Source organism: Phodopus roborovskii, unplaced genomic scaffold (genome assembly GCF_943737965.1).
Source record: "Phodopus roborovskii unplaced genomic scaffold, PHOROB, whole genome shotgun sequence".
NCBI classification, from domain to species: Eukaryota; Metazoa; Chordata; class Mammalia; order Rodentia; family Cricetidae; genus Phodopus; species Phodopus roborovskii.
In genome coordinates this window covers 9,663,520-9,676,661 of record NW_026126433.1, presented here as the reverse complement: position 1 = coordinate 9,676,661, position 13,142 = coordinate 9,663,520, and the positions used below count along the sequence as shown (strand labels likewise).

At 45.9% G+C, this 13,142-nt stretch overlaps 1 protein-coding gene across 11 annotated transcripts in view; it reads left to right on the top strand.

Annotated features, from left to right (window-relative positions):
* The first annotated feature begins 1,823 nt into the window (after positions 1-1,823).
* Positions 1,824-13,142, top strand: part of Tnik (TRAF2 and NCK interacting kinase) — a 369,052-nt gene continuing 357,733 nt past the window's right edge. For 10 of the 11 annotated variants that reach the window (XR_007834625.1, XR_007834624.1, XR_007834626.1 and 7 more), the window contains exon 1: positions 1,825-2,272. Coding sequence is in view for 8 of the 11 variants with exons in the window: in XM_051185885.1 (XP_051041842.1) it covers positions 2,216-2,272 (57 nt within the window). In the remaining 3 variants the exon portion in view is untranslated. Of the gene's footprint in view, positions 2,273-13,142 lie in introns of all 11 variants that reach the window. The other variant, XM_051185888.1, reaches the window with a different exon arrangement.

Here is a 13,142-nt window from a genome sequence, read left to right as displayed (position 1 = left end):
TCGCCCTGCTTATGAATCTCAATAGGGAATGGGAAATTACTTTCTTTCACCTGGAGGTGTGTCAACCTGCGCCTTGATGAAGGGGAAGACTAAAACGATGACACACAAGGGGAAACAACAGTGGTGGGGAGAGATGGCTTTTATGCCGTTCCTTCATAGTGCCTTAAGGTTCAGCACCCATTACATAAGCGCCATTAGGGAATTCAAAATCAAGTAGAGCCTTTCAAATATTTTAAAACATTAAAAAATACTCAGCATATAGGCTTTAGAGGCACAGGTCACAGATCACTGCAGACATTTCTATGCTGTGGGAACAGCATTCCAGTGTCATGGTTCATTCTACAGGGCATTTGATTCACCAGCCCAAACACTAGGCAAACATGAACTGCTTTAGCATGTGCTCATTCATTCATTCATTCAATCAATCATTCATTCTGCTAATATATTCTGAAGTTCATATTTAGTTTACACATCATGATTTAAAAAATAGCAGCAGTCCAAGTGTTGGTGTACACTTGTAATCTAAGCACTCAGGAGGTGTTTGCAGGAGGATGAGATCAAGACCACCCTTAGCTCCACAGTGAATAAGAAGCCACCCTAAAGTACATGAGGTCATGTCTCACAACCAAACTAATCAATCAATAAGATAAATAAAAGGAGCCTATCCCCCCACCCAAAGAAAAGCAAAAGCAAAATGAAAACCAAAACCCACAATGCACTTGGCTCTTGCCTTAGAAGCAAAAGGACACTTTGGTTCTTGACGGGTTGAGGGAAATGGGGAGAGTTCAGTGTTAATGTTTTCTTCAAACGTATTTTGCGTGGCCAAACCAGGAGAGAGAAAGGTCTGGGAAAGTGACGTCACATTTTTCATAACAGAAAGCCCTGATACCACTGCAAACACCCAGCATTTGCATTAAAAGAAGTAGAAGTCAAATCGCTAACATGTCACCTCTTACTATCCCTGAGCCAAACTTTCTCCATCAATCCTGGTAGGTCACCAGGGAAAAGCAGCAGAGAAGTAAACGCTGGCTTTGGCGGCAGTGTGTCGCCCAATTAATGTAGTTCTGGGAGTCACCTGAAGCCTTCCAGCTACTGCACCCAAGGAGCAAGCTTCGCTTTCAGTTCGGTCATTTCCATGGGGAATTGCGGCACGCGCAGGTCCTGGGTGTGGCGATGTCTAGAAGGAGCTCACAACTCCAGGCTTTCCACCTTCTGGCCAATGCACCCAGTTGAGAGAACTAGGGATGATACGGGCCTGAAACTCGGGGACCGCGAACGACCGCGACCAGGCGGCCACTGCCCAGCACTAAAGCCAGGCTGCGCACTCCGCGTGTGTAAGCTTCTCCCCAACCCGCTCTGAGCGGGGAGGCGGATCCCCTTCCCTGCGCACAAGTCCTTATATGCACCGGTTGCACCGGCCCGCCTTTACTCCAGCCCCACAAATAATTAATGGGGGAGGCAGGACGCTGCTGTCTTTTCCCGCTGTCTCTCCTCGCCACCCTTTTCATCATTAGAGCATCTGAACCTAGTCAAGAAAACCCAAGGATGCGATCGAAGGGCCATTTTGGTGCATTGCACAAATTGGATGCATTAAAAAAATAGCCTTCGGATCCCTGCACAGCGAGGGTCAAGATCGGCTCTTCCTATTCAGCACTATTAACCGGCAAAAGCTGGGGCGGAAAGGGTGCGCACCCCTCCCCCACCCAGGCTAGTGCAGAGGGACCCGGTCAGGAAGCGCGGCCTCTCCCCAGTCGGAGACCACGCCTCCCCCCCCCACTCCTCCCAGGAAGCGGTGATAGACAGTTCTGCGTGGTTCTCCACCCCCAACCCCCCCCCCCCAGCTGAGTGGAGGAGTTGATATGTCTCATTATAACAGCCAATGCAGCCGCCATCCACGCACAAGCAAAGAAGCATGTCCCATTTAAATACACCCACGCAGCCCCAGCGCCCTTAGCCGATCAGGGCGCGCAGCCCACACGCACCGCGGCTCCGGGCTTGGAGATCCGCGCAGGTCGGGCTCCGGGATCCCGCGGATCGACACTCTCGGAAGATCGGGATCGCACTCTGGTTGGGGCCCGGGTGGGCGGGGGAGGCTGGGCCCCGGGCCTCTCTGGCGGACAGCCGCATGAGGACGCGAGCGACATAGACCAGGGTGGAATTGCCAAGGCAGACGCTTCGGGCTGGTTTTGGTCTATTTCTCCCGCGAAGAGTCGACATGGCGAGCGACTCCCCAGCTCGCAGCCTGGATGAAATCGATCTCTCCGCCCTGAGGGTGAGCAGAATGTGTTTTGTTTTTTTGTTTTCCTCCCTTTCTTTTCAATGGTCTGGGGCTGGGCGATGGAACGTTCCCTGTCTTCCCGTCCTGATTCTGGGGCAGCGTATGGGGTTCTAGGGCGAGCCCCTACCCTATAGCAGGGGATGGGCTGCCCTTGTGCTCCTAGACTGTTCACGAGGTTCTGCAAGGAAGCTGGTGGAGCTTATGTCAGTTTCATCTTCGATCGGTGTAAGAGAATTACATGGAAGGCGTGTGTGTGTGTGTGTGTGTGTGTGTGTGTGTGTGTGTGTGTGTGCACCCGAGCAACTGTCTCGTGCCAAGGCGCGAGACCCGACTGTTCCTTGCTGCAAAAAAGAATCTCCTCAAGAATAAAGGCACTGGCCTCTCAGGTTTGCCAGCAACCTGCAAGATGACAACGTGAGTCTAGCTGTCTCCACCAGCCAACCCTGTCGCTTCAAAGGGGGCAGTAATTGCTGTTTCCGGGCTGTTGTGGTAGATGGCAACTGACCCCTCCCGGATTCTGCTTCTGGTGCCGGGGCTCAGGCTCAGCGCTTCCCTCAACGCCAGGGTACACTCACCTTTATCTGCGGTTTGAACTCAGCCCTGCCTATGCCTTTCTAACTCGGTGACTGTGACCTTTCAGTTTTATGGCTGAACTTCAGCAGGTGAAAGGGACGCCTTAAACAGCTTCTCTCCACCACACTGAAACTCCCTGGAGAGACTGTGTGTGCGTGGTGTGTGGTGTGTGTGTGTGTGTGTGTGTGTGTGTGTGTGTGTGTGTGTGTGTGTGTGTTTCCCCGGTATGTGACCAGTCCTTTGTAGAACAACTTCCCTTCCCCCAGCTCTGCCGCTTTGCCTTTACCTTCTCTCGAGACACCTCAGACGTCGTTCCATTGTATTGAATAAGACTTTAGTGATCTAGAATCCATTTTGCTGTTGTTTGGAGATCATACTGCCAGGAATCCCATTGCAGCCTCGACGCTTCCCTACCCCCACCCCTAATCCCAGCACACTCCTTCGGGGAAGGGAGCCCAGCGTTCTTGCCATTTTAATTAGATGCTGCCTGCCAGGAAGGGGTAAGGAGGGGTGATGGCGGTGGCAGCAACAGGGATCTGAGAAAGATTGGACACCAATCTCAGTACAACTAGTTTCTTCCTCTCCTGAACTAAAAATAAAATAAAGAGCAAATGCATATGCTTGATGCCAGGAGGGTAGGTGAGACTGAAGGGATGGTGGCTCACATCACTGACTGTCAGTATAGGAAGTGGAGTGGTCACCTTATTAGGTTGATGCTAAATCTTGGGGCCATTTACCTATATCTCAGAAGCTTTTCCTGCAGTTACCTCTTTCTCTACAGATTATTTTAAAAAGGTAGCTACCTGTCTGATTGCAGTGATACTTTTTCTTCGGGCTCAGAGCCTCTTTTCTGCCCACACCTTGAATCCTTGGCCCTTTCCTTATCTTTTGGTCCAGAAAGGTGAGGATTCAGAGAGGCAGGTTGAGGACTGACTGACTGCCCTTTGAAACGGGCTGCCCTGATAGTGGGGCAGCTAAAGCTCAATCATGCATGACTACAGTGGGCAGTTCATTCCTCTAGTGCCCAAAGGCCACATCCACAGCCAGTGGGCAGCTGAGTGTGGGGGTGGGAAGCAGAGTAGGTGCTGTGGGCAAGTGCATGTGTGGCTCCCTCTTACCCAGGGTGTTCTCTTTTGCTCCATTTCTGACTGGGAGTTGCTGTGGGTGAGTTAATCAGGTGGACCAGTGGCCCAGACTTGGGGAAGGAGGAGTGGCTAAGAGGTAGCTGCTTGAACAATGAGCCAGGCTTGTGATTTAGCTGAACCAGAATCTTAGCATCCTTCTCCCTGACATGATTTTATGTGTGTGTGTGGGTGTGTGTGTGGGGGGGGGTATGGCTCCTGTGAGCCAAATTTCCTGAGATGCCAGGTGCAGAACCTGTCTGTCATGAGGGCTACTGGATTCTCAGTCAGGGAGGCCTGTGCCCTGCAATCTGTATTTGAAACAGATACCTTTGCATGATTCTCTGGGATTGCTCTTTGTCACCCTGGAAGCTTAATGGATCCTCTGCCTCCACTGGGGTATGCAAAGAGCTAGAACAACAGCTACTCACCATGCCTGGGAGCTGCTGGCTGGGAGACTTCTGCAAATGGGCAGACAGCTGTACTCAGCAGGCCTTGGAGCTTCAGGCAGTCCTGTGGGGGGTTGGGGGGGTGAGGCATGCAGGTTTGTCTCCCAAGGCTAGTGGCTGGGCCACACACATCAGAGTGGACATGCTGGCTGGCTCCCCAGATTTGGAGATGTTGGTTCCTAAGCTTGCTAGAGCCTGTAAGGGAACACCTCCTGAGGAAAAGCCTGACCCTGAAATTCAGACAAGGTCAGTGAGTCATCCTGCCAGCCCCTCCATGCTCCTGTGGCTCTTCAATGTATACAATCAATGCTCTTTGTAAACCCTGGGCTTGGTGCTTTAAAAGCAGCTCCTGTCTGGAGAGGCCTTTCTCCTGGTTTTGGAAGCTCATTGTTCTCAGCCAGTGATCCCAGACTGGTCCCATCTAAAATTTCCCCAAATAGAAACAAAGCATAATTCAAACCAGAGCAACCAGCATCAGTCTCTATCATTTAAATCATGCAAGATTTGGGTGTTTGGTTTGGTTTTGTGTGTGTGAAGGGGGTCTGTCACTAGAAACAGATCATCAGAATTCAATTTATTGAGTCCTCATCTCAGAGTTCATGAAGCTCAACTCAGTCTTGGATGTTGGGTAGGGGATGGTTTCACAGACAAAAAAGCTAGACAGAACTGTAGGACCCTGGACCCTTCCTCTCATATATCATTTGGGAGACTGAAGCCCAGAGAAGTGAAGTCTGTTGTCCAAGGTCACACAGCCAAAGGGGAGATAAAGTAGCTAGAGGAGAGAATCTGAGGTTCCCAACTCCTCAGTCTCCCCTTTAACACATAGCATTGGTAGCTAAAAAGGACATAAATGAAATGTTTTCTGTTTGAGGGGAAAAGGCCAAGAGAAATCATTTGACCAGGGTCAAGGGATTTCTTTTTCTTCTTGAAAGTGGAAAACCCACTAGAAGCAGAGAACTTATCAACACAAATGACCAGAGCTATTAGGCACCTTTGGCATTTATCTTGTCTAGCCTTCTTTCAGTCCCTTTTTTGTAGGCAAATGGCAATCTAAGTCATTCAGGACAGATGGTTGTCCTGCACGGACGGATAGCCTCTCTCAGTAACCCGTCTCCAGCTGAACATGTCCCTAGTGGTCCTTTCAGACATGCACATTATTCAGAAGCCTGTGTGTGTGTGGTTTCTGGCGCCCATGAATGCTTTGTACAATCACAGTAGATGCAGATATTACATATAGTATTATGGACAGAAGCTCTGTTTACGTGGGTGTATGAAAATGTGTGTACACCTACAGAAACTACTGCAAACAATCCCCTTATTCAGATCCGGGCTTGAGTCACACCTGCTTCAGACATCCCTGTATTAGAAGATGAATTGTCCACCATGATGCTCTGTTACCTATGAGGTGAGCTCAGCCCAGAAAGCTTTTTGAAGATTATCATGTTTCCCAACTGGAACACATTGGCTCTCCTCAGCTTCTTGGCCCATGGTGTCAGGCATTCAAGGTGAGGGTGCTCACCCCATTCTTTCAGGTTGGGGCAGACATACTTCTCTATTTGAACACAATTAGATGACTGACACCTTCCAGCTCCACCCCCATGCCTCTCTGGCTTAGCAATCCTCATTCCTCCTCTCCCCCCCCCACAAAACCCATAGATATGTGTGTAGTATAAGCATATGTAAGTTGATACATGAATGTGTACAGGTGTGTGCGTGTGAATGTGGAGGTCAGAGGTCAAGGTCAGGTGACATGCTCTATTTCTCTGTACATGTTTTTAAATTTAGTGTGTGTGTGTGTGTGTGTGTGTGTGTGTTTTGCCTTCATGTATGCCTGTGCACCATGTGCCTGCTGGGAGCCTGCAGAGGCCAAAAGTGGATGTCAGACCCCCTGAAACTGGAGTTACACATGGTTGTGAGTTGCCATATGGGAACAGAACCTAAGTCCTCTGTAAGAGCACTCATCTCTCTAGGCCCTTCCTACTCTCACTAAACCTGGAACCTACTGATTGAGCAAGACTAGGCTGCCACTAAGCCCCAGGAAGCTTCCTGTTTCCACCCCACCCACATATCTGTCACTGCCACAGACAGGCATTTTTTGTGAGGCTGTTGGGTTTCCACACTCAGGTTCTCATGCTCTGATGGCAAGCCCTTGACCAACTGAGCTATCCCTCCAGCCACACCATTTCTTACTCCATCAAAACCCAGGCTGGGAAATTAACCTCATTTGGAATTTGGAAAGCTTACATGAATCTCCTGACTATAATCTTCATGCATATGCTACAAGGTATGAGGTTTTTTTTTTTTTCCTTCTCACAAGAGGTTTGTTAAGGGCCATAGAGTCAATGAATGTGTGAGAATATGCATGAATGAAGTCATGAGTGAATGAAGTGGAATGGTCACAAGCTTCTGGATTCTCTGTGTATATTCTACAAGTTCTGTGATTTGGTGCATGCCAATTAAGTGTCAGCATCATGTAGATGGAATGACAACAGCTTTTCCTCATCACCTTGCATTCTAAAATCAAATATTTTATGGCAGAGCATTTTAATCATAAGTCATCATACATATATGTCATTGATAAAATTTTTATGGGAAACTCAAGCTCCCCCACCAACATTGATCCCAGTGATTGCAACAGGTAGAAAATGCTGCAGGATGTCTTTTGTTTTGTTTTGGTTTTGGAGACATGTTATTAAGATACAGCCTAGGATGGTGTGAGACTTACTTTGTAATCTAGACTGGCCTTAACTGTGAATACTGGTGCCTCAGCCTCCTGAGTGCTGAGTTTACAGGTGTATGCCACCCTGTCTGGTTTAGAAGGCACAATGCATATTGTGTCCATGCCTATGGAAGCCAGAGGTTGAAAACGGGTTTCTTCCTCAACTGTTCTTCAATGACGGTGGCTCTTTTCAACAGCCTTGAAATAGGCTAGCTCATATGCTCATGTAGCCTTGCCTACTTTTCTCAGGTCCTCAGTTGATCTTGGCTCTAGGACAGACATCCATTCTAGAGGACAAAGGACACCCAAAAGCCTTTTAATGATTACTGTTTCTAGGCTAGTGTCAGCCATCAGCCTTATTCGCGAAAACACTTTCTTTTTCACTCTTCTGTAGGGATGACCCATTATTCAAATGCAAACACCTTTACTATGTCGTGTATTTTCATAGTTCTTCTTTTTCAGAGGGATGGAATGGAGTGGACACTTAAAAAATAATACACTAATAGCCCAGTGCTTAAAACCTGGTCAGGGGTCTCTTGGGTCTTAAGGAATCCTTGACACATTATTAATTCATTACCCCAGAGCACTTAATTAAATTTGGTCTAAAACAGGACTTTCATAAAGTTACATGGATTGAGAACAGTATCTTAAGATGACAGGGACAAGCAATTTCCCTCTAGATCAGTTTGTTGTTCTTCCGAAACTTTGAACAGTATTTTCTTTGCAACAACATGGCCTCCTAATAAGATAGGATGCAACAAAGTCTAGAGAGATATCTCAAAGGTTAAGACAACTGGCTGCTCTTCCAGAGTATCTAAGTTCAATTCCCAACATGGCAACTCACAGCTGTCTATAACTCCAGTCAGTTCCAGAGGACCTGATACCCTCACACACATACACACAGGCAAAACTCTAATGAACTTTTTGTTGTTGTTGTTTAAAGGCGGGATGCAGGAATAGTTAGCAGAACATCATTGAAATAGGCATAAGCAGTTTTAGTATTCATTATTAACCAGAGTCTAATAGAAATCTTGGTTTGCTGTTTGCATAATTATCTACTTATCATGGGATATTTCATTGATGAAGACATTTCAGGTACTTTTCCTTCATCAAGTATCCCCCTAACCTACCCACTTTGCCCCCTTATCTCTAAGGCTCTTTGAAAGCTTTACTTTTGAGTCTTGCTGGTTAGTCCCCTTTTCCTTCTGCTTTAGAATGAATCCATCCCCTCTCTGTTTGACACCCCCCCCCCAATAAGAGCAGTCTTCCTGGGCTGCTGTGATGGAACCCTGGGGGCCATGCCCAGCTGAGTGCAGCCATTTTCTGTGCTTCTGACATAATTTGGGATAACTGGAGTCTGAGAGATACTTATATATCACATTGCTGCTTCCATTCTGGGGATAGGGGTGTGGGACAGGGTGTAGTTCTCTTAGAAGGAAATCTAAGCTAGTTTGTTAGCATTATGCTGAGAATTTCAAGAAATTCTCCATATTTTTAAATTAAATGTTCTTCTGTGGGTATAAATGTGAGGTTCCTATGGGGAAAGCTAGGGGACCTGGGGAATAGTTCCTCCCATTCTGAAGGGAAGTTTGTTACTTTCAGAATGAGATAATCCCCTCTATCTCTTCCTACTTGGCCAGACTGAGCCCAGTTGTCTCAAGATACCCTGAATCCTGAAAACATACATTCCTCCACACCAAGCACCAATATTCTTTCTGATTATCTATTGTTTGAGTCCACTTGTCTCCATTCTTCTCTGTAGCCACTGTAATGACTTCTGGGCAATACCCGTGACAAGACCCACCTCCTATGTCTCCACCCCAGCCTTCCCTGATCAGCTTCTTAATGGCAGTCATATCTGTCCTTTAAAGCACATTTTCTTTCAGGTCATTTCTTTTAATAGGTCTTCCTTGACTTCCTAGCCTATGGACCAAAGTCTACATTTCAGCAAGGTTCTGAACAAGTTGACATTCAGCTGAATCTACCACCATGCTCTTTCATTTTAATGCCAGCTTCCTACGGATACAAAGAACAATTCTTTCACACAATGGATACTCTTTAGGGCACACCTACCTTATTGCCCTTCTTGGTATCTACTTCCCCAATAACAAACATACATGGGCTACAGTTTTCAAACCATTGTCCTTGTTTTCTCTCCAGTATAAGTTCTCTCTGCCACTTTCAGATATGAGCTCATGCCTCTCTCCTAATACTCAGGGTGTGCCTTCGTAGATTACACACACTAGACTTTGACAAGCTTCCTGAGAGCAAAGTATCTGTTGGATCTTCCTGGGGATCCCCTCCAGGGTCATTCACACAGCAAAGAAATAAACACCACATTGACAAATATACATGGACAGTCCTTTTAAAGGCTCTGGAGGTAGTGCTGCCTACAGAAGACACAGAAATTCCAGAAAAGCAGTTCCATGCTGGCCACAACACAGTCTCAGGGAACATGCATTCAATTATGCTCTGTAGGTGGTGTGACTCCAGGGGATGCCTTTTATGGAGGGTATACATCCATTGGATGCCTGTTACATACAGTGCAATTTCAGAAACAGTAATCATGAGAAATACAATGCCAAGTCCTGTGTAGGAGAGTCCTTGTTTCTAGAATGTCTTATTGTGAAAATTGCTTCAATTTTCTCCAAATCCAAAGGGTGGTGTGTGTGTGTGTGTGTGTGTGTGTGTGTGTGTGTGTACAAGTTTTTTTCTTTTAATATCCTTGTGATATTTAGAACATCTATTTTTATTGAAAAATAATAACAGGTAGGAAGGGCTATATTTCTGGCAATCCTCTGGATATGACCTTGAATTTTTATCCTGACAGAGATATCAATGGGTGGAAGGGTGTCAGAGATGGTGGGAGGTCTGTCCTGGTTGGTTTTTGTTGACTTGACACAATTCTAGATATATATGGGAGGAGGAAAGCTTTATTGAGAAAATGCCTCCATAAGATTCCCTCTAGGCAAGTCTTGACTTAAATCGATGTGAGAGGCCCCACCTCACTGGGGTCAGTGACACACTTGGGCAGGTGGTCCTGGATAATATAAGAAAGCAGGCTAGCAAGCCTGGGGAGCAAGCCAGTGTGCAGTGTTCTTCAGGGCCTCCTTCTTCAAGCATTCACTGTCTTGGCTTCCCTCAGTGGATGCAGGGTGTGTATGTGAAGGAAACCTTTTTCTCACAATGCTGCTTTTGGTCATGGTCCTCATCATAGCAATAGAAAGAAAAGTAGGACAGACTCATGGTGTCATGTGGAGCATCCTCGTGACATGGCAATGACTTGTTCCACATAAATCAACCTCAGTGGACAAGACAAAAGCAAGTGACGATGTAGTCTGGTCAGTGAGGAAGGGCACTACCTGGAGTCATGTTGTCACCAGAGACAAGCATCACCAAGTGACCTCCAGAGGCTGCCTACCACAGATGTTTTCTTTGATGCATTGTTTCTTCAGGTCATGAGAGCAATGTACTGCCTAAGGGGCAGGTCTTTCTACATGTCTCTAAGTCACCCACCCTTTGACTATTTAACCAAGGCTTTTATTGTCTTTAAAACAATTATGACTATTTAGAATTTAAAAAATATATGTACACCCCACTGGATCTGAAGTTTTGCTTTTAAAAAAGATCTTCCCGTATGCATTATTTCTGGTGTTTAGACTTTGCCTGACACATGGCACACGATAAATACTAAGTAAATATTAGTCCAATTTATGAAGTTAATTATTTTATGTATAAAGGATCATATTTATTCATGTTGCCTCACATATCCAAAAAAATGTGTGCCAGTTTCTGATAAAAGTAGAACACAGAATAGTCACTGAATAATTGAACAAAGGAAGGATGAAATGAAAATCCAAGGGTGATTGTGTTTGGATATCTAACTGTTTACACATCTGCCTGTCTATCTAGTGTTTAGTGATGCAACTTACCTCTTTTGTAAGCAGGCACTGGAGCTCAGAGAAAACCCATCCTTTGTAGGATGAAGCTCCAAAGGCAAAGCTGGGGTCCTGCTATTCCAAGTCACTCAACTGATTTGTTAACATCCAGGCCATCTTAGAGAATCTGTTTTTCCTACAGTACAAAAATAAACTTGCCAAAGTGTGGCTACAAAGATGCTGGCAAAGTTGCTTTGATATAGAAATCAACATTCTTAATTGTTAAATGTTCAGATCTACATAACTGTGGGGTGGAGGAAAGCACAGCTAAGTTAACAGTATAGGTAAGTAACCTGTGGTGCTGGCTCATGGGCCAGGAGTCTAAGATAGAACAAGCTTCAGCCCAGTCTGGATACTCTATCTTAAAACTAAGGAAGTTCATGTCCTGAGGGTGGGTGTATAACTAAGCAGTCATGGGCTTGTTCATCATGAGCAAGGCTCTGGACTCTGTCTCCCTCACTGCATAATCAAGAAAGCAACTCATTAGATGAGAGAATGGCTAATATTTGTGTGCCAAGAGAGTCTAACTTTGAGTTTGAAATATCTGTAGGAGCCATGCCCATGTGTGTGCAGGATGGCTCAGGAATTCCAATGTCTAAAAAGGCAGATTAAATGTGAGCAAAGACTGCTAGATTGTTAAAAATTTCTTTCAAGAAACAAAGCCTTCTCTTCATTTCATTATTAAAGCAACTTATAGTCATTACAGAAAATTTTGTATGATAACCACTGATATACTTTGATATACGGATTAGTAATTTTTCCTAAATAAATAACTTTAAAAATTAATATTGCATTTTATGTATTAGCTGTAACCTGTTATGTAAACTCAATAGTCATCAGGGCCTGATGGTATAGGCCTGTAATCTCATCTGTGTGGAAGGCTGGGGCAGCATGAATGGCAATTCAAAGTCTGCCTAAGCTACAAAGTGAGTTCAAGGCCAGCATGAGCAGCTTGGAAAGAGACTGTGTTTAAAATAAAACATAAGATGGCTGAGGTTACACTGCACTGGTAGTGTGGGCAAGGCACTCAGTTACTTGAAAACAAGCCAGCAAGCAAACAAACTTCGTAATCAAGCTTTCCCTGTGCTATTTATTGATGCTTGTCTCTGAAATGTTTAAAAAAATGTATGTACTTGCTTATATATGGATTTTAGACCTAGAGCAAAGGATTGCCAGCCTATAATTCACACCACGAGGAACTAGGATACAAGGTGAATTCTAATACATTCATATAAAGTCCCTCACAGAAGGGGGAAGGGACAAGTCCCCCAGAGCACATAGGAAGTGGGGGGGGGCAGTGAATGGAGAGAGAAGTAGCAGAAGGAGAAGGAGAGGAAAGCATGTGCAACTAGGGAGATTGAGCCAGGGTAGAAATAGAAGACAGAACATAGAGAGAGGGGGGAGGGGAGAATGAACATAAAAGAGGGAGCCATTATTGGTTTGAAGAGAAAACTGAATCTAAAGAAAGGTCTAGAGACCTACAAGACTGCCGCCAACTAACAATTTGAGCAACTGTGGAAAGGCTACCATAAATGCCCTTCCTGGATAGTGAGATCAACAACTAAATTATCCACCATCATAGAGCTCTCATCTAGTACCTGTTGGAAACAGAAGCAAACACCCATAACTAAACACTGTGTCGAACTAGAGTCCAGATGCAGAGGGAGAGGACAAGACCAGAGGAGGAGCTAAAGGGCTCCCAGACTGATAGCTGGGAAGCCAACATGGGACCGACTCAGACCCCCTGAATATGGATCTCAGCTAGAAGGACTGAGCAGTCTAAGGGACCTCAGACAGTAGAACCAGGATGTATTCCTGGTGCACAAAAGGACCTGTGGACACATCCCCCCCATGGAGGGACACTCCTTTAACCTAGAGACAGGAGAGAAGTCCTAGTCCCTACTTCAAATGATTTGACAGATTTACATGACCCCACCTGGATGGCATTGCCCTACATGTGGAATTGGGGTGGGGGGATGAGAGGGAAGGGTGGTCAGAGTTCATGTAAGGGGGCAAAGAGGGTAAGAGGGAGGGAGGGAGATGGAATTGGGATCGACATGTAAA